The following is a 24,019-nucleotide window of genomic DNA, read 5'->3' as shown; positions in this document are numbered from 1 at the left end:
CCTTACCCTAAAAAAAACCAGAAAATACATGCCTGAATCAACTGAGCAGCAACAACTCACTGCTGCAAAGCTATACACTTGCAGACTTTTTGTGTCTTATTAGTTTTAGTCAGCTGCAATTAAAGCAGCAAACCTTATTTTAGGCAACAGCTATATGAGGAATTTGCTAAGAAACAAAAGGATTAGTAATTTACAGGCATGATACTATCCAGAGCTCTATTAGGCATGAAACAAACATCAGGCCATACCTTACACCGCATAAGCCTGGGCTGACACCAACACTTCCTAGAAAACAGTAAGCGTTTCTTAAAAACAAAAAACAATTTGGCAAGTAAGCCATGAAAGCGTGACAAGAACCCCAAGGCTTTTCTCTAAAGCCTACTAGACTACTTACAAAGACTACTGCCATGCCCTGTCCAGACAGCTGATTTGATTCTGTAAAGCTAACGTTTAAGACTAATTCTGAGGCAGTTTATAGTATGGATTCGTGGGTGAAGGAAAGGCAAAAAAAAAAAAAAAATATTCAAAGCTGCTCAAACTGAAACATACTCCGAAGGCAAGTTTACAACTCTATTTTAAATACACAAAATAGAAGATCAGGCTAAGCTTACTAGAAGTAAACAAATACATGATACCAAATTTCAACCTCAACAAGAAACATTTCTAAGTTACCATGAGTATGTTTATTTTAGACTGTATCTGCCCCATACACTTAAAAAGTCATCTAAGCTGAAGACTGACTTTAATTAGCAAGAAAAACACAAGCACTCCTATATTGATTCTTATTTATGATGCTTTTCTCCTTCCACGAGAGTGGAACAGATTCAAATACTCCATCCATGCCTTCTGTGGGGCTGTAAAGTGGAAGAGAAGAGCCTGAAGCTGCTCAGCCCCTTACTCCCAAACAACATCACACCTGTAAGCACCAACAGATCTTCCAGAGGAAAAGCAACTAGACTGAAAAAATGTTTGCAGAAGAGTGAAAACATGGCCTAAGAAACAAAACAGAGCTGGAAGACAGTATAGAGCAAGAAAGGAGCTTTAGCACTACCTTAAGGTAGTCCTGATCAACTCGGACTATTACCTATGCTACAATTGCTATTACTGCCCTAATCACCTACCTGCTAGTTTTAAGTCAGCTAGTTCTAGCGCTGCCAAGCATGCAAGCACACAAACTGATGTGACTTAAAGGCTATTTAACTCAGCTTCTCAGGCAGACTTCCCAGCTTACACTGAATTCCAAGAGGCCACACTAGCCATGGCAGCTCTGACAGCTTTGCTGTTACGTGGGCATCTTGTTCAAAACATTGATAACCTGTGACATATGTTACATACACACTAAGTCACTGTGCAGGATTTCTCATGATATCCAAATGAGTTTTCCCTCTCACAACTGCAAATTCTCTGCAGAGCATTCATAGAAATACTACAGAATTAATATACGAGTACAATTCCCTTGCATCTGTTCCAAGTGATTAAATCACTACATGCTTGTAGGGCCTCATTATGCAGCCTCCCACATAATCCCTGCCCCCAATTTTTGAAATTACTAGGGATGCTATGGGCATTTTAAATATCCTAGCAGTGCCAAAGTAAGCAAAAGCTGGTTCAATTAAAGAGCCTTTAGCACCACAAGCTATACTAATAAACAAAAATACTGAGACGTCAAGCAACCAAAGGGTTCCATGTGTAGTATGCCAATATTAGTATTCCAGAAAGCAGCACACCATGAAAGAGTTAGAGATAGCCAGAAAAAAAATTGTAAGACATTAAGTTTTAAGAAGTGACACTATATGAAGAGATAAACCAGTAATTTTGTGATCAACACTTTAGGAACTGCAACTGACCATTACACAGCACCAGTTAAAGGCTTCTAGAAGTTTTAGAAAGCAAGTAAATTTCTGTATGAACTTCACTGAAGTTTTGTGTATCTCTCCTCCTTGCCTAAGCACTCATTTCCAACAGTTTTATCTATTGTTTAATATATTTTTTAAACAAAATTGTCTAAAATACTATCTCCAGAAAAGCCAATCTATAATTCAATCAAAAAAAACTTCAGAAGTGGCTGCTACTGTGAACTTGTCTGCTGCTAGTAAGAATAATCACTTAACTGTTCTAATATTAGTCACTTATTTTTAGCAGAGAGTAAGAGGAGTGCTAGAATGACTTACTAAGATGCATACCATAAGCATGCAGTAAGCAACAAATCACCATTAAGAACCAGTAAGTTTTTTAAAACCAGCATACTACATAAAGCAGCCAAAAGAAAACAGCTCTGAAACACCTGCTGAAACACACCAGCTCCACACAAAGTGCAGGAGCTTACACACACTATTTGAGCTCAGCTTCCTGAAGCCCCAAATGTCTACCTCCGAACCACTAAGTACTGAAACTACCCAATTCAGAGAGAACTAAAGAAATTTGTGCCTGCCAGCAGGTTTACTTAGTGTGCTGCACAGACGTCCTCTGCCTGCAGAGTGGTAAACTGACGCAAAACACCTCAATTTTGTTGAGGCTGGAACTCCATTATTATCACACTGACAAGTTCATGAAAAGGGGAGTGCTGTGCTTTCTTGTCTCGGAGATAGGAGTGGGGCTTTATCTTTTCATAAACTGTTAGCATGATAAAGTATACAGCGATTGAGTTAGAAATTCACAGCTAAAGCGACCTCTTTCTCCAAAGTTCTCTCACAAATGCTAAACGTCCTTTGCACTATTAAGTCTCAAAGAACGGAATTTGCCCAGCACAAAGGAGTTGAGATAAGTCCTCCAAAGGACGCAGAGAAGCAGGATACTTCAATCCACCACACGTCTTCAACTACACTCAAAACTGCTGAGCGAGCGAACTACTTTTAAGCGGTCCCCACACCAAAACCGACGCTCTCGGTGGTAATGAAACCCAGACAGGCATCAACCAAGCAACAGCAAATCCTGCTACGCTCGCGCCGTGCTTCGAGGTCTTCTGCTTCCGCGCTGCTCGGGGAGGGGAGCGGCGGCGCAGCCCGGGCTCGCCCCGCAGTCCCCGCGGCGGGCGGCACGAAGGCGCTCGGCGGCCCGGGGAGGCTGCCTGGCTCCCTCCCTGCTTCCCGCCCTCGCCCGGCCGGGGGCCACACCAGCCCTTCTCGGCCGCCGACACGAGCAGGGGCGGCTCGCCCGGCCTGCTCGGCGGGCCCCAGACAAAGGAAGGAAGGAAGCAGGGACGAACCGGGGCAAGGAGACGACTGCAGCCCGGCTCCCCCCGGGAGAGCGCGGCCGCCGCATCCGTGTGCGCTCAGCCGGGGCCAGCTCCGGCGGCGGGCGAAGTGACCCGGAGGGCACCGAGCGAGGCCGGCGTACGAGAGGGAAGAGGAGGGAGAAGCGGCGGCGGGAGGAGGAGAGAAGAGCGGGGCCGGTGGCTCACCAGGATCCGCTTGAAGAGGTTGCTCTCCTTGGGCGGCAGCGGCACGGACGGCATGGCGCGGGTGGCCCTGGGACAGGCACGGCTGGCGGGGGTGGGGGCGGCCCGGGAGGGGCGGCTGTCGGTACGAGGGACGGGAGGAGGAGGAGGGGAACACCGGGGAGGAAAAGCCCGAACTCGGCGGGGCGGCGGCGGCTCTTTAACTCATAGCCCTGCGCCGCCCGCCCTCCCCGCCGGCTCCCCCGGGCCCCTCTGCGCAGCTGCCGGGGCGCCTCGCCGCCCGCCTGACGCTGCAAAATGGCCGCCGGGGGTCCCTCGGCGCAGGCGCAGCGCCGCTCCCCTCACAGACACCCCCTCCGCCCGCCCGGCCCCAGGGCAGGGAGTGAGGATTCCCTCCGTGATTCCCTGTGAGATTCCCGGAGTGGCTGCTGAAGTGCTCCGCTCCCGGCGCTCAAAAGGCCGCTGCGGAGAGTCAGGCTGCCCGCAAGCCTGGGAGGGAGGCGGCGTTGGGAAGGAGCGCAGTCTCTGTCGGCGGCGGGGCTCGGAGAGGCTCTGCGGGTTTGCAGTGCCCTGGCTGGTATTTAAGGAAACAACAGCAAACTTGGCAGCCAGGCTTTGAGCGAGCGAGGACGGCCCCCGTCGCATTAAGGCATTTTCAGCAGTTGGTTATGTAAAACTCCCCGACACCACCGTGCGCCCAGAGAACAGCGGCGTTTTATTCATCGCTTGGCTCCTTCACCGAAGGAGGTCTAAGAACTTCTATTTTTTTTCCTTGTTATTCCCAAAAATCGTTCTTAAAAACAAAACCAAACCAAAACCACCAACAACCAGGAACACTAAAACTACATGGCACAGGGTATTACTTAAAAGGAAAATTGATTCAACTGTCAAGGTTACAATCAATTAAAAAGACCATCTTACAAGGAAAACAAACTAGGCAACTGCAATTAAAATCTCTTGTTTATGTAATCATCCTTTAAAAATATTAATTATATTTTGGCATTTATTTCAAAGTATCTTAGGTCTGTAATAATATGGTTACCCTCCTAGAGCTGCAGATGATGCACATGATAGACATCCCCAAGTAAAGCAAGCGTGTGTGAAACAGTAACTCACAAGAGCCAATTAGAAAATTTGTGTTCTTAATATATTTTATTTGGTACTCAGTAAATAGATGGCTATGAGACTGAAGATCCCAAGCAGCGTGTCCTTGACTTGACACAAGCCTTGCTAAAGCTGATGACATGATAGCTGCTTTCCTTTCCAGCTAACTGAGGGAACAAGAAAGTAGACAATTTCTTGGAAGACAATAACCTGGATGTCAGCCTAACTTGAGGACTACTAATTAGGGAAAACAAACAAACAAACAAAAAAAGTGGTATATTTAGGAAGCCTCCTGAGATGAAAATAGCAAAGGTGAGAACATAAAGTACATGCTTTCCTATAGTTCTTTACAGCTAAGCCAGCAGCTTATGGACACTTTTTGTGAATGGCTGTTGGTTTCTGTAGTGTTTTGTTAATCTGTCTAGATGTGTGGTCTGACATAAGGAATATCTCTATTGTGTTTATTTCTCTCTTTTTTGTTCTGGCATGAAATTGGTGAATCTAAATCATTACAGCTTCTAATGATGTCAGTCAGCAGGGTCACCGATCACAGTATATGTGTTTTCCACATGCAGTACCCAGCTCTGTACCGTTCTTTCTGCTATATGCTGTAGCAGTGCTGCATTGGGTATCTGATTTTTACAAAGCAGGAGTATTACTGACAGGGATGCCAGCCTTTGCTTTGCCCCTGAAGCATCATTTTCAGAGCCTGTTTGTACCATGGCATGTGTTCAGCACTTTTACCAACTAGCTGAAGCCTTGACTCTATGGACCCTAGTTTCTGTCTTAGCAAAAGACATGTTATGCCTCTGGTTGGGTTGAATGTAAACAGATGCATCATGAAGAATGGTTAGACAAATACTGTGCTAGGTAGACCTTTGATCTGAACCAATAAGGCTGTTCTTGATACCTAAAGGTCTCTGTTTCCTGATAGTCCAAACACTGAAAAGAATGCCATCTAAAAGTAGGCAAGTTGCAAATAAGAGGTAGGGGTTCAATTTGCATCTGGATGTGTCCATATTAAAAGTCTGTGTTAAAAGCAGCAAGAAAAGGAAAGCAGGGAGGCAATAAAAAACATTTTTAGGCTAGCTGGGAGAGAATAAACAAAGAAATGAGCTTTGTGGGAAGGCAGAGCTCCAACTGAAAGTGAGGTTTGGGAGCACAGTCAAGAAAACTTCTTGTCATTTAATCCCACTGTGCTAGGCAAAACAAAGCTCTCTCTACAGGCTTTGTTAATAAACAGGGCTGTATTCAAGATGCGTATGATTCTGTCACCATTTTTTCCTTCAAACAGAAAGATTTCAGAAGTCTGCACTGTTGGGGCTGAAAGGAGGGGAATGATATTGAAGCATTACATTCCTTGTAACAAGTTTGCTATTTTTGTGGTGTGTGTCACTTTGCTCCTGTGCAAGTTGCGGGGAGCACACCACTAAACCCACTTAGGGCCCCCTGTGCGGAGAAGGGCCCCTGTGTTGGCATGGACCTGCCTTCAAACCAAGCACCTTGTAAGGCCTGGAGCCTGTTCTGTCTGATGAGCTATCTCTTTTCCTCCAGTTTCTAAATTAGCAGGTTAAGAGTGCCAGGTTTTAAAGTACAGGGCCACCATAACTATCCCGAAGCCCAGGAGCCCAGCTGTCTTCCTGCTGTCACTCTTCCCTTCTGCACCCAATGTCACTGTGGGCTGCTGAGGAAGGTGGTGGCACCCTGCCCCAAATAGCCCATGCCCCATAACCCCTGATCTTCATCAGCTCCAGCTGCATCAGCCATGCAGGTTTTAAGACATCGAAACAAATTGTTAGAGGGGTAGAAGCACAGATTTCACACCCTTCATACTCAGTTCCCATACTGCAGTCTGAAAGCACATGGTAAACAGGGAAAGAGTGTATCGTACATGTTTTGAATATGAGACGCATGGACAAGTCCTGTGGTGAATGGACCCTGGTAGCCCTGCTGACTGCACAAGAGTCCAGCCCTTGTCTTGGCTGTGTAGCCCCTGAGTGCTTTGCTGCCTGGTAGGGAGGGAGCAGAACTTCGTTTCAGTCTCCATTTTCACACTGAAGTTAAAACATTCACTCACAAGGCATAATAAAAACTGATCATGATCATGTTTAATCAGAGGATTTAAATCAAGAACCATTACTGGCTGGAGTAGAAGCTGATTTGATTTTCCTTGACCTACTCCGTTCTTTTAAAACCAATTTTGGAGCATGAGGTCTACTTGCAGTTTTAGGTTACTAGGTTCTTGGTTGTCTTCCCAGAGTACCTTCCCCATACTTTTAAGTATCAAATTGCATATTTAGAGTACCAATGCAAGTATAATTTTATTATTTCATTTCACTGAGTCCCAGAAGTCATAGTGGAAGAAGAGTGAGGTAGAATGGAAATGGTGTCTGGCTCATGGCATCTCTAATGGCACATCATTGTGGGTTCAGGCCTGGTGAAGATTTCAGGGTGCTGTTTGCTGTGGCCCTTTTGAAGACTGGACCAGCTGCAGAGTGGGTCCTTTCTTTTCTCTCTGGAAGTGGTTTTCCATCTGTCTTTCTTGCCTCCTGTTCCCATGGCTGGAGCAGAGCCAGAAGCTGTCCTCAGGTCTAAACAAGTGGTTAGTTGTCATTTAGGCACTGAGGTTTGATCCAAATCCTACCCATTGATTGATTATGTTTTCAGTCTTTTGGAACATTTACTACACCAAATCCCAGTGATATTTTATATGCCAAATACAAAAGTTCTACCATTTCTTTTTTTTTTTTTCTTTTTTTTTTTTTAATTTTGTAGAATGACGGTGGCTGGGAAGAAAGGTATTTTGGTGATTATAGGTATAAAAAAACATTAAGTGTTTTTAAAATTTTAATTAGGGAGATAGTGGTATAATGTTTAATAATAGCTTTTAAAATGTCCACATACATAGTATGTTTTAAAACGTTCTTTATGAGGAAGCTTCAGCTAACTAGCATAATCATAATCAGAATGGTAATGTTTATTAATATTTTGTTTGCCTTTAGTAGCATAGTAATCATTCGTTTTGAATAGAATTGAATAGTGAGCTCCGACACAAAGTGAAGCTTAATATTATTTTATTCAGATTTCTCTGAAATTAACCTTTTACTAACCAGATTCGAAGGCGGAGACTGCCTTTGCCGGCGGCAGCGGGGAGACGGGAAGCGCGTTTTCCCGCAGGCATTCTGGGACCGGAGTGCGCTGGCTGCACTTCCCGTCTGCCATGGCCCCGCGGCCCGGGCTGCGATCCGTGCGGCGCCCGGGCGTGCGGACGGTGAGTGCCGGGGCCCCGCCGCGGGTACCGGGGAGCGCTGCCGCCCCCGCCCCGCCCGTGCTCCTGCCTCTTCTGCCCGCTCCCGCCTCCTCTCGCTGCCCGCTCCTGCTTTTCCCTGCGCGCTCCTGCTTTTCCCTGCGCGCTCCTGCCTCTGGCTGCCCGCTCCAGCCTTTCCCTGCCCCGTGAGTCCCGCAGCGGGGCCGAGCTGCCGGGGCGCTCCCTGCCGGGGGCCGCGGTGGGAGGCAGAGGTGTGTGGGAGGTGCTCCCGGGACGCGGCCTCGAGCTGTTCCTGATGCAGTCGGTGTGCATTGGAGTGCCTCCTCCGGCCCTGTACCTGCGAATTCGGGTGTGCCTGAGAGCTGCTACATGGCGCCGGTGACATCTTGGGTTGTAGGAAATGCGTTTTATAATCTCTGAAAGAGTTCGCAAGATTGAGAACTCTTTCCTGTCTTGAAATTATTATTAATTTTTTTATTATTATTTTAATGGGACTATTACAATTGTCACTTTCGCTTACTGGTTTTTGATTTGTGATGTGCACGAGGTAGTTTTAATCACATTAAAAAGTTATTAAAATCTATTTTAGAGACCATTTAATAGGTCGTCTAATGCTCATAGCTCTGTAAAAGTTATATGCCTGTTTATTTTTATGCAAATGTGGTGTGGCAACCCCTCTCTGAGAAGGAAATACCTTTTTTATTTAACATAGCAAAATTATTTTGAAACTTCTGATCTGACTACTTTTGAAGATCTATGTAATTTCATTACTCTTTTTTTTTTATGCTTTTAAACGCAAAAATTTTATTTCTGAGCTCTCAAGCAAAGCAATACAACAAATTTGTTATTATTGAGGTACATTTCTTCTTAACTACACCAGTAAAAATTAGCTAGATGGTTGTAATTAATATGTTTAATTAATTAATTAAAATAAAATATAACATTAATATTTTAAAATTGAGTTGATGATGGTCAGCACTTAGCCAAGCAACAACAGGCCATGCTGATCTGGAGCAAGTCCATATTCATTAGCAGAATTAGGTCTTTTGGAACTGAGTCCACTCCTGCCTAAATCCAAAATCATAGATTATAAGCCTGGTTTTTGCCTTTTGCTGTGTTCCTGGTGAAGGGAGCAGGATCCCTCTGCTGCAGCTGATATTAGTCCCTATAGCAATCCAGGAGGGGTATAATTTGCTTTCTGTACATTAAAACAGTCTTGAAATTGCTGCTGAGGATTCAATAGCACCTGCTGGCTGGGGAATCTGGGGAGGGTATAGAAGTAGAATAAAAGTCTTTGCTTCCTTCTGTTGGTAGTAAAAGAAGACAAATAAGATCTCTTTTTACTTCATACTGCACTTTCTTTATTGTGGACAAATGGATGAAAGTAAATAAGTGAGAATAATGGGTGAGTTGAGTAGTTAGTGTCGCAGAAATTTGTTGATAAAATGCATGAAGATGCAAAAAAGGGCTTGTCACTGATGAATAAAAAAAGAATTGTGTCAGGAAGCTGAAACGTGCGTTTCCAGGAGATCTTGTTGCAAAAAGGTTCATGCTCTTACTTTCTCAGAATCCACTTTTTTGTAAAAATCAGTGGACAGATGGGGCCATGGCACGGGCAGGATTATAGGAATGCTTCTTTATTGAACATTTTCTGTGTGAGTAGTCCTAGAATAAGTGTGGTCTTAACTTAGTCTTCCTGGTAGAGTCTTGAGCTCCAATATAAAATTTTAGATCACAGTAGTAATTCATAATGTAGTTTGCAATGTCGATGATATAAAATGAAGAGGAAATGAACTTTAATAGAGCAGCAGAAATGCTGAGGGGAGCCTGGGTCCTATAAAGCTGTAAGCCAAGTAAGTGTCTCAGAAAAATACAAGAGTTGTATTTCAGAATCCCTGCTTCTTACTCACCTTTTGGATGGAAAATATTATGTTGCTAAAGTGTAAATATATCACAGTAAGGAGTATACAGGGGACATAAAGCAGTTCTCCTGTCTTCTTCATGTATGAGTGAGAAATCTTTTGTAAGGGCATTGCAGTCCTATTGACTGATCTGTTGTATGGTTATCTACTAATGTCCTCCTTTTATAGTAGTGGATATAATTTGGCACATAATTCTGGACATTTCTTACATTCTCTATATATAATTTTTTACCTCTAGTATTGATTTTTCTTCTCAGCAACATTTTTCTTTCATCAGTAAGGCATGAAATGGCTGGATTTTTTCCATATGGAGACATATGGCAAAATGAAGCTATTGTCTGTAAAGTTTCATCCACAGGAGCTTTTCCGAAGTATAACTAAACTGAGGAGAAGAGAGAAAAGACTTTTTCCAACCCTCAGTCAGTACAATGGTGGTGATAAATTGTGCTCTAAACTGTAACTAAAACAGGAATAGTTTTGTCCATGATGGTTATATTTGTGTCAGTGTAATTAAACCAGGATATGGGCTTGATACCATCCTTGTGTTTCTTTGTTGTGGGTTTTTTCTTAATAGAATGCTTTCTTTTTCTAGATAAAAACACTGGCCAATGTATTGTGTACTTTTAATTTCAGGTGGTGGAAAAATAAGAAACAAAATGAAACCTTTCCAAAAGGTCTGTCTTTTCAAGAGCCTGCTTGCTAATTGCTGCTGTCACAGCCAACTTGACAGCTGTCTTCTCTCTCCTGTTGCAAAGAAGATAGGGTGCATGGTGGGACTGCACAGCCATGGATTTTGGAGGCCAAAGCCTTTATTGGACACAGCTCGATTCACTCTGTCTTTGAACAGTCAGCACAGGAAAAAACATCAGAATTCTCAAACTTTGTGGAAGCATGAGGCTGTGCAGAAGTATCTGGAGACTCTAAGCAAGGAATACCAGCAGGTTAGTCGTCAGTTAACTGCAGACTCATTAAATGACTTTGAGCAAAGAACCCTGAGGAGAAGGTGTGCTGATCTCTCCCCCATTGCAGCTGCGTTTCAAGAAATCAAAGAGGCTGAAAGAGAAGTTCAGGAATTAGAAGCGATGTGCACAGGTAAAGGAAAACACGTCTACTTGCTTGCTTCAGAACAGCAGCTGTGCCTGTGATAAATTTGATTGCTCAGCCTTTAAGGAAAGTTTGTAAGTTCAGCCAGCCCTGGAACACTCCCCGGTCCTCCCTGCTCCTGGGAGCTTTTTTGCTTCAAGGGCTTTCTGCATCCAGCCACATCCTTGTATTTTTCATCTCACATCACTTTAGTTTGAGCTCTTAATATGGTAATTTTGGGAGAGCAGGGATTGTCTGGAACCTCAGGAATATCCATCTAACAGAAATAGTTAGGAAGCATTCATTTTGAGGTTATTTTTTAGTTGAACTGAGAGCAGTTTGAACTGAGGAAAATAAATTAGCGAGCCTAAAACCTTTGATAGATGCAGACCTCAGCTGTGTTATTTAAAATGGGATTCCATCTGACCAGTTCAGTGATATTTATTGAGCAAATGACATGAACTTTCATTAGGCTCTGAGTTGTAAGTTTCCAATTTAAATGGCAAAAGCTAATATTTCTTGGAAAATATTTGGGGAGTCCTTTAAGAAATAAAAAATGATGGTTCTTTAAGAAGCTGCTGCTTTTCAGTAGTCTGTCACAGTAGAAGTTGGGGTAAAAAAAGAATCAAAGTTTGTCACTGGCTTTTGTACCATTTAGTAATAAGAAAGTACACAGGGAATAAATAAAAGAATTTACAAAATAAGTAATGGTACAAGATTTGGGGAAAAAACCCAGCATAGTATGAGGAGGTGCACACAGTAGGAAGGAAAAAATGGCATCCATTCTGCTACAGTGGTAAGTATTAAGTCAAGAGAGGGAAACATTGACCTGGAGAGAGTGGGGTTTACATTAAAGCAGTGAAGGAGGGGAAAATCAAAGGGTAGGAGAAATCTGTACCCAGCAGTCTGAATGGAGGAGGACAAAAGTTCATGGTGCTTTTCAGAGAGAGAGCCCAGGGGTGTGGACAAAACAGTAAGAGCCATCCTGAAATAAAGATGTAAATGTAACTTATTTAGACAGGTAGAAAACATTTGTATACTTTAGTTTTTAAAATAAATAGATGTTTGTGCTTTTGGAATAAAAAATGGTTATTTAAAATATTTTAATCCTCAACCCTCTAATTTTCTTCACCGGAGAAAAAAGTAGAAAGACTGAAGGAGACAAAGTACAAAAATTTAATGCTGAAAAAGAAACGTTCTTGAAAGAATTAAAAAGTGTTAAGAAAACTGGAAAACTCACATTTCAACTTAGAAAGGCTGTTTTTGGATCAAATATAGTGAAAAATTTTTCTTGCTCCATAAACTATGATGTGGAGGAATGGAGTGAATTCTAGTTGAAAGAAGATAAAAGAATGGTAAAAAATTACAGCCAATAAATTAATTAAATAGACCCAAATTATTCTCTCCGTACCATTTATCCTGTGGTCAAGTTAAAATACAGATGTCCCCTTCATTTGGCTGTTCACTGTTTTCCACTTAGCTCCCTAACTGACCCTCTTCTCTCTAGTACCTGAATTCCTAACAATTGATGTAGGATTTTATATTTGCAACACTCCGTGAAGCAGAAAAATATTTCCCAGTTTCTCTCTAGTGATGTGAGTCATGAGGTAGGTTAAGTGAATTCTGTTTTGCAGGAATGGGATACTAGCCCTTTGAACCTTAGGCTCATTGGTCACCACTAGACCATCTCTCAGTGATGTTGACAGAATTTGATACTGTCATTTGTCAGTTTGATACTGTTTGTATAACTGATCAATAAGCATACTTTTTAGACCAACTAGAACCCATTGAGAGTCCCGTTTTATGCTGCATCTGTGACAAACGTATGGTTTCCTGGCCACAAAACAGGTTTTCACCTCCTCTGTGTTGCTTTGTTTCCTCACTCTTACTCCCAGCTGCTCAAAGCTGGCTTCAGCCATTCCCTCCTCATTTGTGTTGGTAATTGTCCAGTTCTAGTTTAAATCTGGCATCAACTTGGCATGTTAAAAACATACATTTATTCAACCAGACTTGCTTTTTTCATTTCAGTGAGTTAAATTGTTTCGCTTTCTGGTGAGTAGAAAAGTGGAAAGAAAGAAGAAAAGGAGATGGGATTCCTGTTTAAGCAGTGACAGGTTTTCCACTTGACTCCAACTGTCTTCTAGGTTTCTACTTAGCATAAAATCTATTGCTAACTGATCAGCATTTTTTGTTACTGTAAACTGGAGCAGAAAAGGCTTGGAGCTTCTGTGAGCTTTACCTGAGAATGTGTCATAGTTTGTTAGTAAGCTCTAAAATGTGGGAAGGGGCAGTCTAATCACAGGTAAAATATCTGCTGCTCCTTCTAGTACACCTGGAAAGTATGATCATTGAGTTAGCAATGTGCATCCTAGCTTGGGCTGCTTTATTTGAGTGTTTCATGCTGGCAAAACATTACAAGCTTTTCTGTGCTACAGTGCATGTCTTTGGACAGCTATGTTATAATTTGCTCTAGGTGAGATTGGCTAACATCTATTCCTGTTGTTGGAATTTAGAGCTAGACAGCAGAGATGAGAATCAACTTCTAGAGCTTGCCTTAGAAGAGAAGGAAAGCCTGGATAAAAAAATGAACATGTTGTGCAGAAAGGTGAGCCTGAGGTAAAATTTTACAGCTTTGTAAATAAAGATGTCAGAAAACCTTTCCTTTATGATCTTACCAATGGATTCTGACACTTGAGTTTAATGATACAGAAGTCCAGCTTCTGTGTTCTCCCTGAAAAGAATTGACAACATTAATCATTAGTAAGCTTTTTAGTGACAATTTTGTCTTAGACGATGACTAATTGAGTAATTTTTCTTGCTTGCTTGTCTGTCTGCAAATGCTGAAGGGTATTAAAAAAGTGGTGAGTTTGTGCTACTGAGACTTGATATGACATCCTAGTAACTGTTTGTGGCAGTGGAGCATGCACTCGAAGGATTTCTGACTGGAGCTTGAAGTCCTTCATTTTCTCTTCAGCTGACAGCACCCCATGAGTGGGGAAAATATAAGCAAAGAAGTTGAAACAATTCAGTGGAGACTACTGTGTTTGGGCTCATTTCTATATTCAGACTAAAATAATATGAAATGTGACTTTCTGAAAAGTAAGATTAATGTAAAGATTGGCTGGGTTAACTTTGTCTTCATAGGTAGCTGGGGCTGAGGTGGGTGACCTGGCACCTGACTTGGCAGTACTGGCTTTTCAGCTAGCTATCATGTGCACTAGCATGTTGCAGTTCCACACTGACTGCACTGAGTTGCAATGGTCATTGGACAGTTTTTAGTTACTTAACTAGCTTGTCAAAGGAAGTCAGTGGTTTTGTGTGCTCAGGCTGTGGCAATTGTAAAGGCTGGCTGTAAATTTGATTAAGAAAAGATCCAGGGTCATGAAGGAGATAATGGCATTCTTTTTTTTCTTTTTTTTCTTTTTTTTTTCCCAGCTTTTCCAGCTTCTAGTGCCAAAGGAAAAATATGATAGAAGTCCTGTCATATTAGAAGTGACAGCTGGCAGAACAACTGGAGGTCAGCAAAGCCCCTACAGTGAAGATTGCTTCCAATCTCCATCCAACTCCATTAAACCTCTTATGGGTTATTCTTAATTCTTTTTTTATACTTTATTGGCATAAAGTAATACTTTCTAAAGATGAGCATTAACCTGCCTAATGACTGGGGTTAGAATTGCAGCTAAGTGTAAAAACTGCTGTTTATGTAGTAATGCCTTTTAATGCTTAGGGGACATCTGCTGGCAGTTCACTGTTTATATGGTAATGCCTTTTAATTTTTAGGGGACATCTGCCAACAGTTCACTAAAGAAATGTTTGAGATGTACCAGAGCTATGCCGACTACAAACATTGGACCTTTGACATAATGAACTATACGCCAGCTGAGATAGGTACAGCAGTTCTTCAGCAGTTCCACCAAGACAATAAAATTGAAAGCAGTGCTTCTCTGCTGTTTATGTCACACACTGTTTGTCTCTCCAGGAGGCTTGCATCATGCTGCTGCTCATATTTCAGGAGAGAATGTCTACAGGCATCTGAAATATGAAGGAGGAACTCACCGAGTCCAGCGAATCCCTGAGACAGGCATGTCATCAAGGATGCAGCGTATTCACACTGGGACAATGTCAGTCATTGTCCTCCCTCAGCCAGAGGAGGTAAGCTGTTCATTGGCATGGCAATGAAATGAGGTGGTGCTGAGCCCTTGCTCACCCATTTTGACATTGGAGTAGGTGTTATTTAAAACCATGTTACTGTTTTGGGGATTTCACTGATAACCAAGTGCTTTGTGCAAGTCCCAGTGAAAGAACCACAAGTGTTCTGACTCTGGAAGGTGATAGTCCTTGGCTCTGTACCTTACATGTATAAATGCATCTTCAGAAGTGACTTTGCAGAGATTTGCTGTTGCCTAAAATGGCATTTGAGTGATCATTTGGTTAAGTGTTCCAGCCCCAACACTGACAAGGCTCACTGCTATGAGTAAGCCAATTTTAAATTACATTACAAATTAAGACAGAATATATCCAAGAAAATACTAAGTGTTGTATAGTAATGTGATTCTGTACACCTTTTGATTCTTTTTTTTTTTTTCGTTTCATTTAAATTATTGTTGTCCTTCTCTGGTAAATCAAGGACAGTCTCCTTTGAATGTGAATGAGTGTGTTGGCTAGTCTGTCTGAGATCTTGCTGATACCAACAATTCTCACTTAGACCACCAATTTACACAAAAAATAAGCAAAACCAGATCCTGTAGGCGTTTCCTGCAGCTTCTCCTGCTTCTTCATAATACTTTCCTTGCAACATTGATCAGATATGAATGTTCCTTTCCCATCCATTGAGCTCAAACTATGGTCCAGGTCATCATGGACTCCTATTTCCAGTGTGGCAGTCCTTACTTGAATGAATCTGGATATACCTATTTTCTCCTCAGATGATTCTAAGAACTGTTGCAAGAATCATTCAGGCTTGACTCATGAACAAGATCCTTGCACTAATGTTTAGAAGTGGTTTTTCATTATTTGCTTATTTCTTAGTCTCTCTGCCAAAGCTAGTGGTTTTGCAAAACAGTGATTTTGTTTTGTTTCACACACATACTTACCTTGTTTTGTGAAGGACCTGGAGTAAGAGTTTGAAAAACTAAGTGAAATCTTTCAGACATCATTTGCTTTTCAGAAATATTTGACATGGAATTTTTAAAATTATAATGGTTATGACTGTTACTTAGGAGCAGTTGTAAAGGAGCAATTTTTTGAGAAGTGATTTCTTAGTAATGCTGAGTGTCACTGACATCCAAATATATTTAAAATGAGCAGGAAGTAGTAATTCTTTGATTCTAGGTTGATGTAAAAGTGGATCCCAAAGATTTGCGTATAGATACATTCAGAGCCAGAGGAGCAGGAGGGCAACATGTTAACAAAACTGATAGTGCTGTGAGGATTGTGCATCTTCCTACAGGTAAGTCTGACTGTACTTTGTACTTTTAATCACACTGAATCTGTATCTTGAAAAGGAAGCCTGTTATCCTGCAAGTTATCTCTTGCAGGTCTGGGCCTTATACCGAAAAAAGAGAAGTAGCCCCTTCTGGTTCTGTCCCTCCTGTAACCAGACAATGTGAGAAAGGGGCTGTGTACCAGGGGCACAGTGATTATGCCAGTTTTGTCTTTAGAGGGGGTGTTTCATGAATACACTGTCTTTGAAGGATGAAAGAACAAATGGAGGGTGACAGGGATGGGGTAGAAGATGTAAATAATTTACACTGTGTGCTCTGTACCTTCAGCAGTAATGGCCACTGGCAAACAAGGGCATGCATAGCCTAGCTGGAATCTGTGTAGTTACATGACTGATTAAAAAGAAGGCTTGAATATTTTAATTGAATACTAGATAATTCTAATATATGTTGGATAGAAAGGAAAATGTATATTCATGGGAAGGTACTGTGTCGACTGAACCACTCTGTCTTTTTTGGGATTTATTTTATTGAAACCCAACGAGCTTCTCTCTGTACAGATGCAGAATCACTTTAGGCATGGGAAATTCCAGTAGTGACCTGAAAACAGCTGTTCCCTAGATGCCTTTTTCTTTCAGAAATCAAATGAGAAATTACACATTTCTTTTAAAGACCTTTATTTGGTTTTATCTCATTTTTCATAAATAAGTTCAAGACTCACCAGTGTTGGTTTGGCACCCTCTTCTCCTAGAATAATGAATTTTCCAGTCTCCAAGAGCTTATCTGGATTTTAAAAACTTGTGTTACACTCTTTTAAACATGCTCTTGTAGACTGTTCAAATTGAATTTTTAACATATGACAGCTAATTGGAGTGAACCCAGTTTCTAGAGGCAATGTCAGAAACTTGTTTACTTCATGAGATTTTAAAATATCCCTGACTTTTCTGTAGCATGGAACAAAGCTCCCTGGTGCATCTGTGACAAGTTTTAAAACTCACTAATGGTTCTGGCCAGTGTGTTAAAATGACTTTTTATCCTACAGCTGAAAAGCCCTACAAACCAGCACTCCAGTAGGTTTCATTTGCCTAATGTGTTAGAATTAATTCAGCTTGTTTGTTCTTTGTTATAATGGGCTCTTGGATGCCTCTGTAAAGGCCTGGCAGTTGAGTGCCAGCAGGAGCGGTCGCAGCAGATGAACAAGGAAATAGCTCTGCGGACACTGAGAGCTAAGCTGTACCAGCAGGTCATTGAAAAGCAGCTCAGCCAAGAGCAGAGCGCCAGGAAGCTGCAGGTGAGGACAAGTGGTGCCTGAGATCTGCAGAGGCAGTTGTGTTGTAGATTTTTTGTTTCTGATCTCTTTGGGTGGCGAGGACAGTGCAGGTGAGAGCGTGTGTATAACTGGGGGTGCTTACAAGGGAGGAGAATCTTGTACTTTAAAATGGAAAGTCTGCCTTTACTTACCCCAGTTCAGTGCTATTGTAGACTACTCAGGCAATGAAAAGAGACATCAACCGTGGCTGGAAAGAAGAGTCAAAAGACTGGCTGAAATCTTTCAAAAGGGAAAATTCAACATTGTGTACTGAATGCCCCTGTCAAGGCCAGAGTTACACAAATTAAGAATCAGTAAAAAGTCACATTCAATGAAAACTAGGATCGGGAGTTCTCAGAAGTTTCTAAAGGAGAGTATTTTAAGGCCACACAAAGCTTTTGAGAGAAGCAAATGAATAAACAATCCTGTCAACTCTGCAATTAAGTAGCAGTTATTTGATACAGTTTAGGTAACCTTTTGAGAAAGAAACTCTTTGGAAGAGTTACCTCAAGTTAGGCTGCGAAGTGTGCTTTTCTCTCGAAATGTCCTGTCATTCTTTTCCCATTCTTTGAGTATTTTCCCTTCTGTGGTTCAAACTTCAACAGTGATCTATTGGAATAGAAATGCTTCAGAATTAGAGAATTACTCAGTACTCCAGATTTTCCAGTGCAGCTATTTAATCACTTATTTCAGGTTGCATTTAAGCATACTGTCCCTGCAGATTATTAACCCCGATGTTGTAAGCATAAATGTGAGCCGTTTATCTTTTGTTGTTAATTTCAGTTTGAGAGCCTTCAAAGCTGCATAAAGGACTTATATTTATATTTATGTACATTTATATGACTAGTGTGAAAAATCAGGCAAAAGTAAATTACCTTTCCTAATATTTCAGAATTTTTCATGAAATTCCACATTCTAAAATGTACATGTTGAATCCAGATGAAATTTTCACCAAAGCCCACTGAAATGGACACACATTTATTTCTCTGAGCGTTTTTTTAGCATTTAATTATCCATTTTAGCGGAGACCACAGTGTTTAATGAAGCATTTAATCCCGACAGTGCTACATTTGGGTTCTGCTTCAAAAGTTAGAATTGCTGTTTGCACTCTCACACTTCACCACTAGAGGGTAACTTAATTTCTTACTCTTAATCTAAGTCTCTTCTGGTGCTAATTTCTGACAGCCACACGTTGACTGTGCTGCTTCTGTTATTAATGGAGCCTATTTTCATTATTTTGTGTGGAAGCTACAACCACACTCCCCCAGCCCTCCCCCCAGAAAATCCCACTTGTATATTATTTGAAGTAAGGACTTTCATACTTACACGACCTCTGAGAGTTATGTGGTTCTTTCAGCTACAGAGCTGGAACAGAAATGTGCTGGAGGATATAGAAACTTGGTTTGTGATACAGAATCACAAACAATACAGTTCAGTAATGCCACAATATTTTTAAAAAATCCCGTGTGCCAAACCAGCGACCACTAGGTTAGTAGCTGGAACAGGCTGATCCATTAGAGTGTATTTTAATTATCCTGTTTTAGAGAAGTATTGGTTTTTTTAAAAACACAACAGATTTTATTTTTTCCTGCTTTGTTGCAGTTAGGAACAAGAGCTCAGTCAGAGAGAATTCGTACTTACAACTTCACCCAGGACAGAGTCACTGACCACAGGATCTCATATGATGCACGCAATATCAAGGTAAGGGTTGTTTAAGAGAGTATTTAGATACTTATGTTTACTGTTAGAAGAAAAAATAAACTTAATGAGCACAATTTAAGATATATATATATATATATATATGTATATATATATATATATGAAGAAAGTAGCGAGTTGTGCTCTGACAGAACACTAGATTTACAAAACTTAAACTTTCTTTCCTGCTTTCTTGTAGTCTTAGGGATTTCTGGCACAGGCTGTAGCTCACTGGTCTACATCTCTGTGTGTTTTTCTCCTACTATATGAGAGAAAAGTGACCAAGCATGTAGTCCTCAATGAGATCCATGAGTCCTTTGGCCAAACTGAGCAAGTGACATTGGAGATTCTTGAGACATAGTACATTCAAACCAAAAACCTGACGGGAAGGACTTCTTATTTTTGTTAGGCCATTCTTTACTCCTCCTACTGGTGGAGTAAAGAACGAGAAAAACTTTTATGTTTGCATCACAGGCCACAGTTAAAAGAAACCAAAACTGAATGTTTTAATTTCAAGATTATCTGAGATCTTGTTTCTGAGTAAATATCTGCATATAGTTTGAATCTTACCGATTGTTCAGCCTGGAAAAGAGAAAGCTTTGGGGTGACCTAATTGCAGCCTTGCGGTACTCAAAGGGAGCCTACAAGAAAGAAGGAAATTTTTAAAAGAGTATGTAGTGACAGGACAAGGGAGAATAGCTTCCAATTAAAATAGGGTGTATTTAGATTAGATATTGGAAAAAAATTCTTTAATGTGAGCATAGAGAGACACTGGAGCAGGCTGCCCAGTGAAACTCTGGGTGCCTCATCTCTGGAAGTGTTCAAAGCTGGGTTGGATGCGTCTTGGAGCAACCTGGTCTAGTGAAAGGTGTCCCTGCCCCTAGCAGGGGGTTGTTGGAACTGGATGATCTTTCCTGTACCTTCCAACCCATGCCATTCAGTGATTCTGTTTATTGGGGGTTTTTACAGTGGGGAAAAAAAACCTAATGGTGAATTTTTTTTGTATTAAATTTATGAAAAACAAAGTTTAGGGTGATCCCTCAATATTTTGGCTTAGGTATCCAGTTGGCTGTAAGTACTGCTGCATAAGGAGCAACACTTTCAGACTGTACCCACAGGTGTCCTGGGTAACTCTAGAGAATGCAGGGCATAGTGAGTATGGAATTGTTCATAGTAACTGGAGTGCAGAATACCACAGCAGAGGAAATAGTTCCATGATTGCATAAAAGTGGCTTTTGTTAGTCAGTTAGTCAGTTGTTAGTGTTTGTATCTTTCTTGAGGGAAACTGGAACCATAAACTGCCTAGCAAACGTTAGTTGAGCTTTACTTGCAAAACAGCCTCTCTCTTGCCATGGACAACAGTATTGGAATGAGGTTCTTCAATCCTTCATTGTTCTTGCAGGGAATTTTCATGTAAGTGCATGGGTTACATGAAAGCAGGGCAGTAGCTGCTTTTATTGCTGCCAGAATCCATGTGCCTTGCACAGGCAGGCAGCTGCTGTCCTGCTGCTGCCCACCACTGCTGCTTTCACATGGGAGGGGCCTGCAAGGATGAGTGAGTGGAGTCACTGCAGGCAAAGTCCATTTCAGGGGTTTGAGTAGTTGGTGTTTCGGAATAATGCTGAAGGACAGTCAGTAATGCTTTAATGCTTTTGTCTTTTTTTTCCATAGGAAATTCTAAGTGGGAAAGAAGCACTGGATAAACTGATCAACAGACTGCTGGAGTTTGCAGAGATAGAGGCTGTCACCCAATATCTAGAAAATTTGCAGGCTTTAGAAGGAGGAGGCTGAAGAGCTCAGGTAGAATTAAAACAGAATTGTTGTGTTTCATAGCCAAAAAAAACAGATGTGTTTGTTAGATGATATGTTGATTAAAAGCTATTTTTCTGTTTTTCAGTGTGTAATACTATTTTTTTTGTATCTTGGTGCAAAGTGGGTTGAATTTATTGTAGCAGCTCTGGCAGAAAAGCATCAGCTTGGAGTTCTGTGTGCACATTGCTCTTGTCTTGGCAGCATGGCTTTGTTAAGCTGGTCCCTCTCTTGACAGTATCACAGTTGGAAAGGCACAGAATTGTGGTGGTGGAGCCACATATATACCACAATAAATACCACATAGTGTGCTTTTTGTTTGGTGGTGGGAGATGTTTCTCTCCAGGTAAAAGAAACTGAGCCCCCCTAGTGTAGTCTAGAATCTGGCCTCATGAATACTATTTTTTTTCCACTTATCATGTGAGCTTCCTAAATCAAATCTCTTGGAAATAACTTTGTATTATGATACTGTATTTTTTAGAGTAAATATACAAAAGCAAAGCGAGTGAAGGAGCCAGGATGTTAAAAGAGAAGCCTGTTAAATTTCTTCCAGGCACTCTTGGGTCAGCTTGTGGTGGACTGGCCCATGTACTGCAGTGGCGTGTAGAAGTACGTGCTCTAGTTTTCAACTAAGTTTATGAGGTAACAGGCAGCTCCCTGCCTCCTGGCAGAGGAAGTGAGTTCATATTGCAGATGTCTTTCAGCAAACCAGGTAGCTCTGGAATTCAGCTCCTGTCTTTGGGAATGTCTGCCTGTCCTTGAGGGGATTCAGATGTCTGCGGGGCACAGTTGGCTTTGACAGGACTCTGTGCACGTGCAGTGCTGGCAGGCATGGAGCACAGGCAGGCACTGGTCCTAGGCCTGGCTCAGGAATGCTCTGCACTCAGGGTGACACAAAGATTGGGTCTCTGCTCTGCTGGGTTCACTTGCCACATTATGGCATCTTCTTTTCATCCTGCTTGTCCCAAGTTCTGCTGTAAAGCTGCTCTGCATTGTCTTCTGCACAGGACGAGCCAGTTCATTGTTATAATTTAAATTATGCCTTGTGGTTGATTTATATTTGTGTATTTTGTAATCAGGAATGATGTAGTGTGAGGAAATGTTCATCTAAAAGTTACGGTATATATACACGGTATATATAGCAACAATTGTAACATTAATCAGCTATATTAAAAAAGATAGAATTTGTAACAGGAAGAGAGCAGGAAAATTATACTGATTCCTCCATTCTGCAATTATTTTTCCATTCTTTTGTGTGTTCTTATCAGCAAGCTTTGTCTGACAATTTCTCTCTTGCTTCCAACAATTTAATTACAAAGCTTTGGGGCTTCAGTTGGGTTGGTTGTTTTGGTTTTTTTTTAATTGGTAGCTCTGCAAGTCAATCAGGAAATTTATTACCATGCAATTCAGGATTCATTTGGACTTTGACTTCTTTCAGTAAGCAGTCCAGAAAGAAGAACCCTCCAGAAAGATCTGTAACTGAGCTTATACTTCTTACAGTGCCAACAGACTGGCAATAACTAATATGATCAGCTGTAATAGGAGAATATCCAGCTAACATGGTTATCTACTTATCAGTCTCACTTTCATTATGCAATTAAGTGCACCAATTAGTTTTATTAATTGTATCTCTCAAAGATTTCTAAGTTTCTTTTAGAAACTTCTTAAAAAAATTTTAAATAATAAGATTCCATTTCCAGGATCAGTTAGTGTCTATGAAGTTCTTTACTATGAAAAATGATTGAAACACTTAAAAATATGAGCCTTATTTATTTTATTGCAAGAAAGAGAGTGATATTTCTGCAGGACCTTATGGATATTTGTGACTGATTAATTTTCTGTAGCCCTTTTTTGTTGATGGTTTTGTGTAGAGTGATGAAAAGAGGGAAAGCAGAAAGCAACTCCCCTCTTTACTAAGTTTTGGATGTCTCAAATGTAGGTATGGAAATTTAGAAGCTGAACCCAGGAGATCCTGAAGGGTCTTTGTCCTAAGCTTTTCCTGCAATTGCATGTACATGTGTACGTCAGCAAAATATGGCTATGGCAGTTTGGGATAGAGAGGAAACACTTCTACTGGAGGCCACTGCCTGCAGTGCCCTGCTTTACTAAAACCAGTATGTGCTTCTCCTCACTGAGAACATGTTACTTGAGACTGTTTGCTCCAAACTTGAGAAATACTTGAAGCCATATTTTATTCTAAGCTCTTTCATCCCAGCCTTTCTGTGGGATTTAAGAGCTGAGAGATTGTGTTTGACCATGGCTTGACACTTGTCCTCAAGGAAGGGACGTGCAGAATAACACTGCTATTTCTGAGGTGTTTTCAGGATGGATAATTTCAACTTGGGCTTTTTGGTTCCTACAAGCAATCAGGACTTTCAGCAGCAAAATCAATAGCAGGAAAAATTACTGTAACAAAACACAGGGAATAAAAGGGAAAACAGTTTCTTGGGGAGAAACAAACAGCTCCTGGAGACAGCACAACAGAGCAAGAGGAGGTTCCTCTGCAGCCTCCTCCTGCAGCATTCCTTGTCAAATAGTGTTACAACAAACATAAACTGCCATCCCTCCACCTGGCTTCCCCTCAGCACCGTCTGGGGACCTTACCCATGCACATCACGTCACAGCTCCGGCAAGGCACCAACTTCACTGCTCTGCAGACCCTGCTGATTCATAGGAAACAGTTCCTGGATCTGTTTCATTTCTCTGCTGAGGTCTCACGCAGCCAGCGGGGAAGCCAGACAAAAGCTGTGTGTGCCTGGAAGCAGCAGCCATTCCATGGCAGTGGAGAGATGGATGCTTAGCCTCTGCAAAAGGAGGGCAGCCCGGGTGCCTTGCCTCGATTGCTTTCATTGAGTCATCGAGCATGTGTCTGACTCTCAGAGCACTGCTCATTGTTCCTAAGGCCAGCAAATATGTAATACTGAATCACAGTCAGTCATAATCAAAAAGCTCATATATTCAGCTTCATTTTGAATGTTACTAACAGTG

The 24,019-nt window shown here is 41.6% G+C and overlaps 2 protein-coding genes across 6 annotated transcripts in view; one reads left to right on the top strand and one right to left on the bottom strand.

Annotated features, from left to right (window-relative positions):
- NAA16 (N-alpha-acetyltransferase 16, NatA auxiliary subunit) overlaps positions 1–3,672 on the bottom strand; it is a 63,046-nt gene extending 59,374 nt beyond the window's left edge. The window contains exon 1 of the mRNA XM_088068519.1: positions 3,401–3,672. Coding sequence (XP_087924645.1) covers positions 3,401–3,454 — 54 coding nt within the window. The 5' untranslated portion in view covers positions 3,455–3,672. The remainder of the gene's footprint in view (positions 1–3,400) is intronic.
- Positions 3,247–21,118, top strand: MTRF1 (mitochondrial translation release factor 1). 5 transcript variants are annotated; one of them, XM_014250038.2, is made up of 10 exons: positions 3,247–3,418; positions 10,325–10,783; positions 13,288–13,379; positions 14,210–14,291; positions 14,555–14,662; positions 14,754–14,926; positions 16,106–16,223; positions 17,370–17,506; positions 19,127–19,225; positions 20,894–21,118. In XM_014250038.2, exons 2-10 carry the CDS (start codon positions 10,348–10,350, stop codon positions 21,011–21,013), a joined length of 1,365 nt encoding a protein of 454 aa, XP_014105513.1. In that variant the 5' UTR covers positions 3,247–3,418; positions 10,325–10,347; the 3' UTR covers positions 21,014–21,118. The 5 variants fall into 5 exon arrangements, with proteins under 5 accessions (XP_014105513.1, XP_014105508.1, XP_087924662.1 ...); XM_014250033.2 differs by lacking the exon at positions 3,247–3,418 and adding an exon at positions 7,675–7,772; XM_014250043.2 differs by lacking the exon at positions 3,247–3,418 and having other exon boundaries at positions 10,558–10,632; positions 10,721–10,783.
- Positions 21,119–24,019: the final 2,901 nt, after the last annotated feature.

Source organism: Pseudopodoces humilis, chromosome 2 (genome assembly GCF_049639895.1).
Source record: "Pseudopodoces humilis isolate 2021_Gansu_Grassland_sample_001 chromosome 2, ASM4963989v1, whole genome shotgun sequence".
Lineage (NCBI taxonomy): Eukaryota > Metazoa > Chordata > Aves > Passeriformes > Paridae > Pseudopodoces > Pseudopodoces humilis.
Note: the sequence above shows the minus strand (reverse complement) of the source record. Positions and strands in the feature narration are given on the sequence as shown.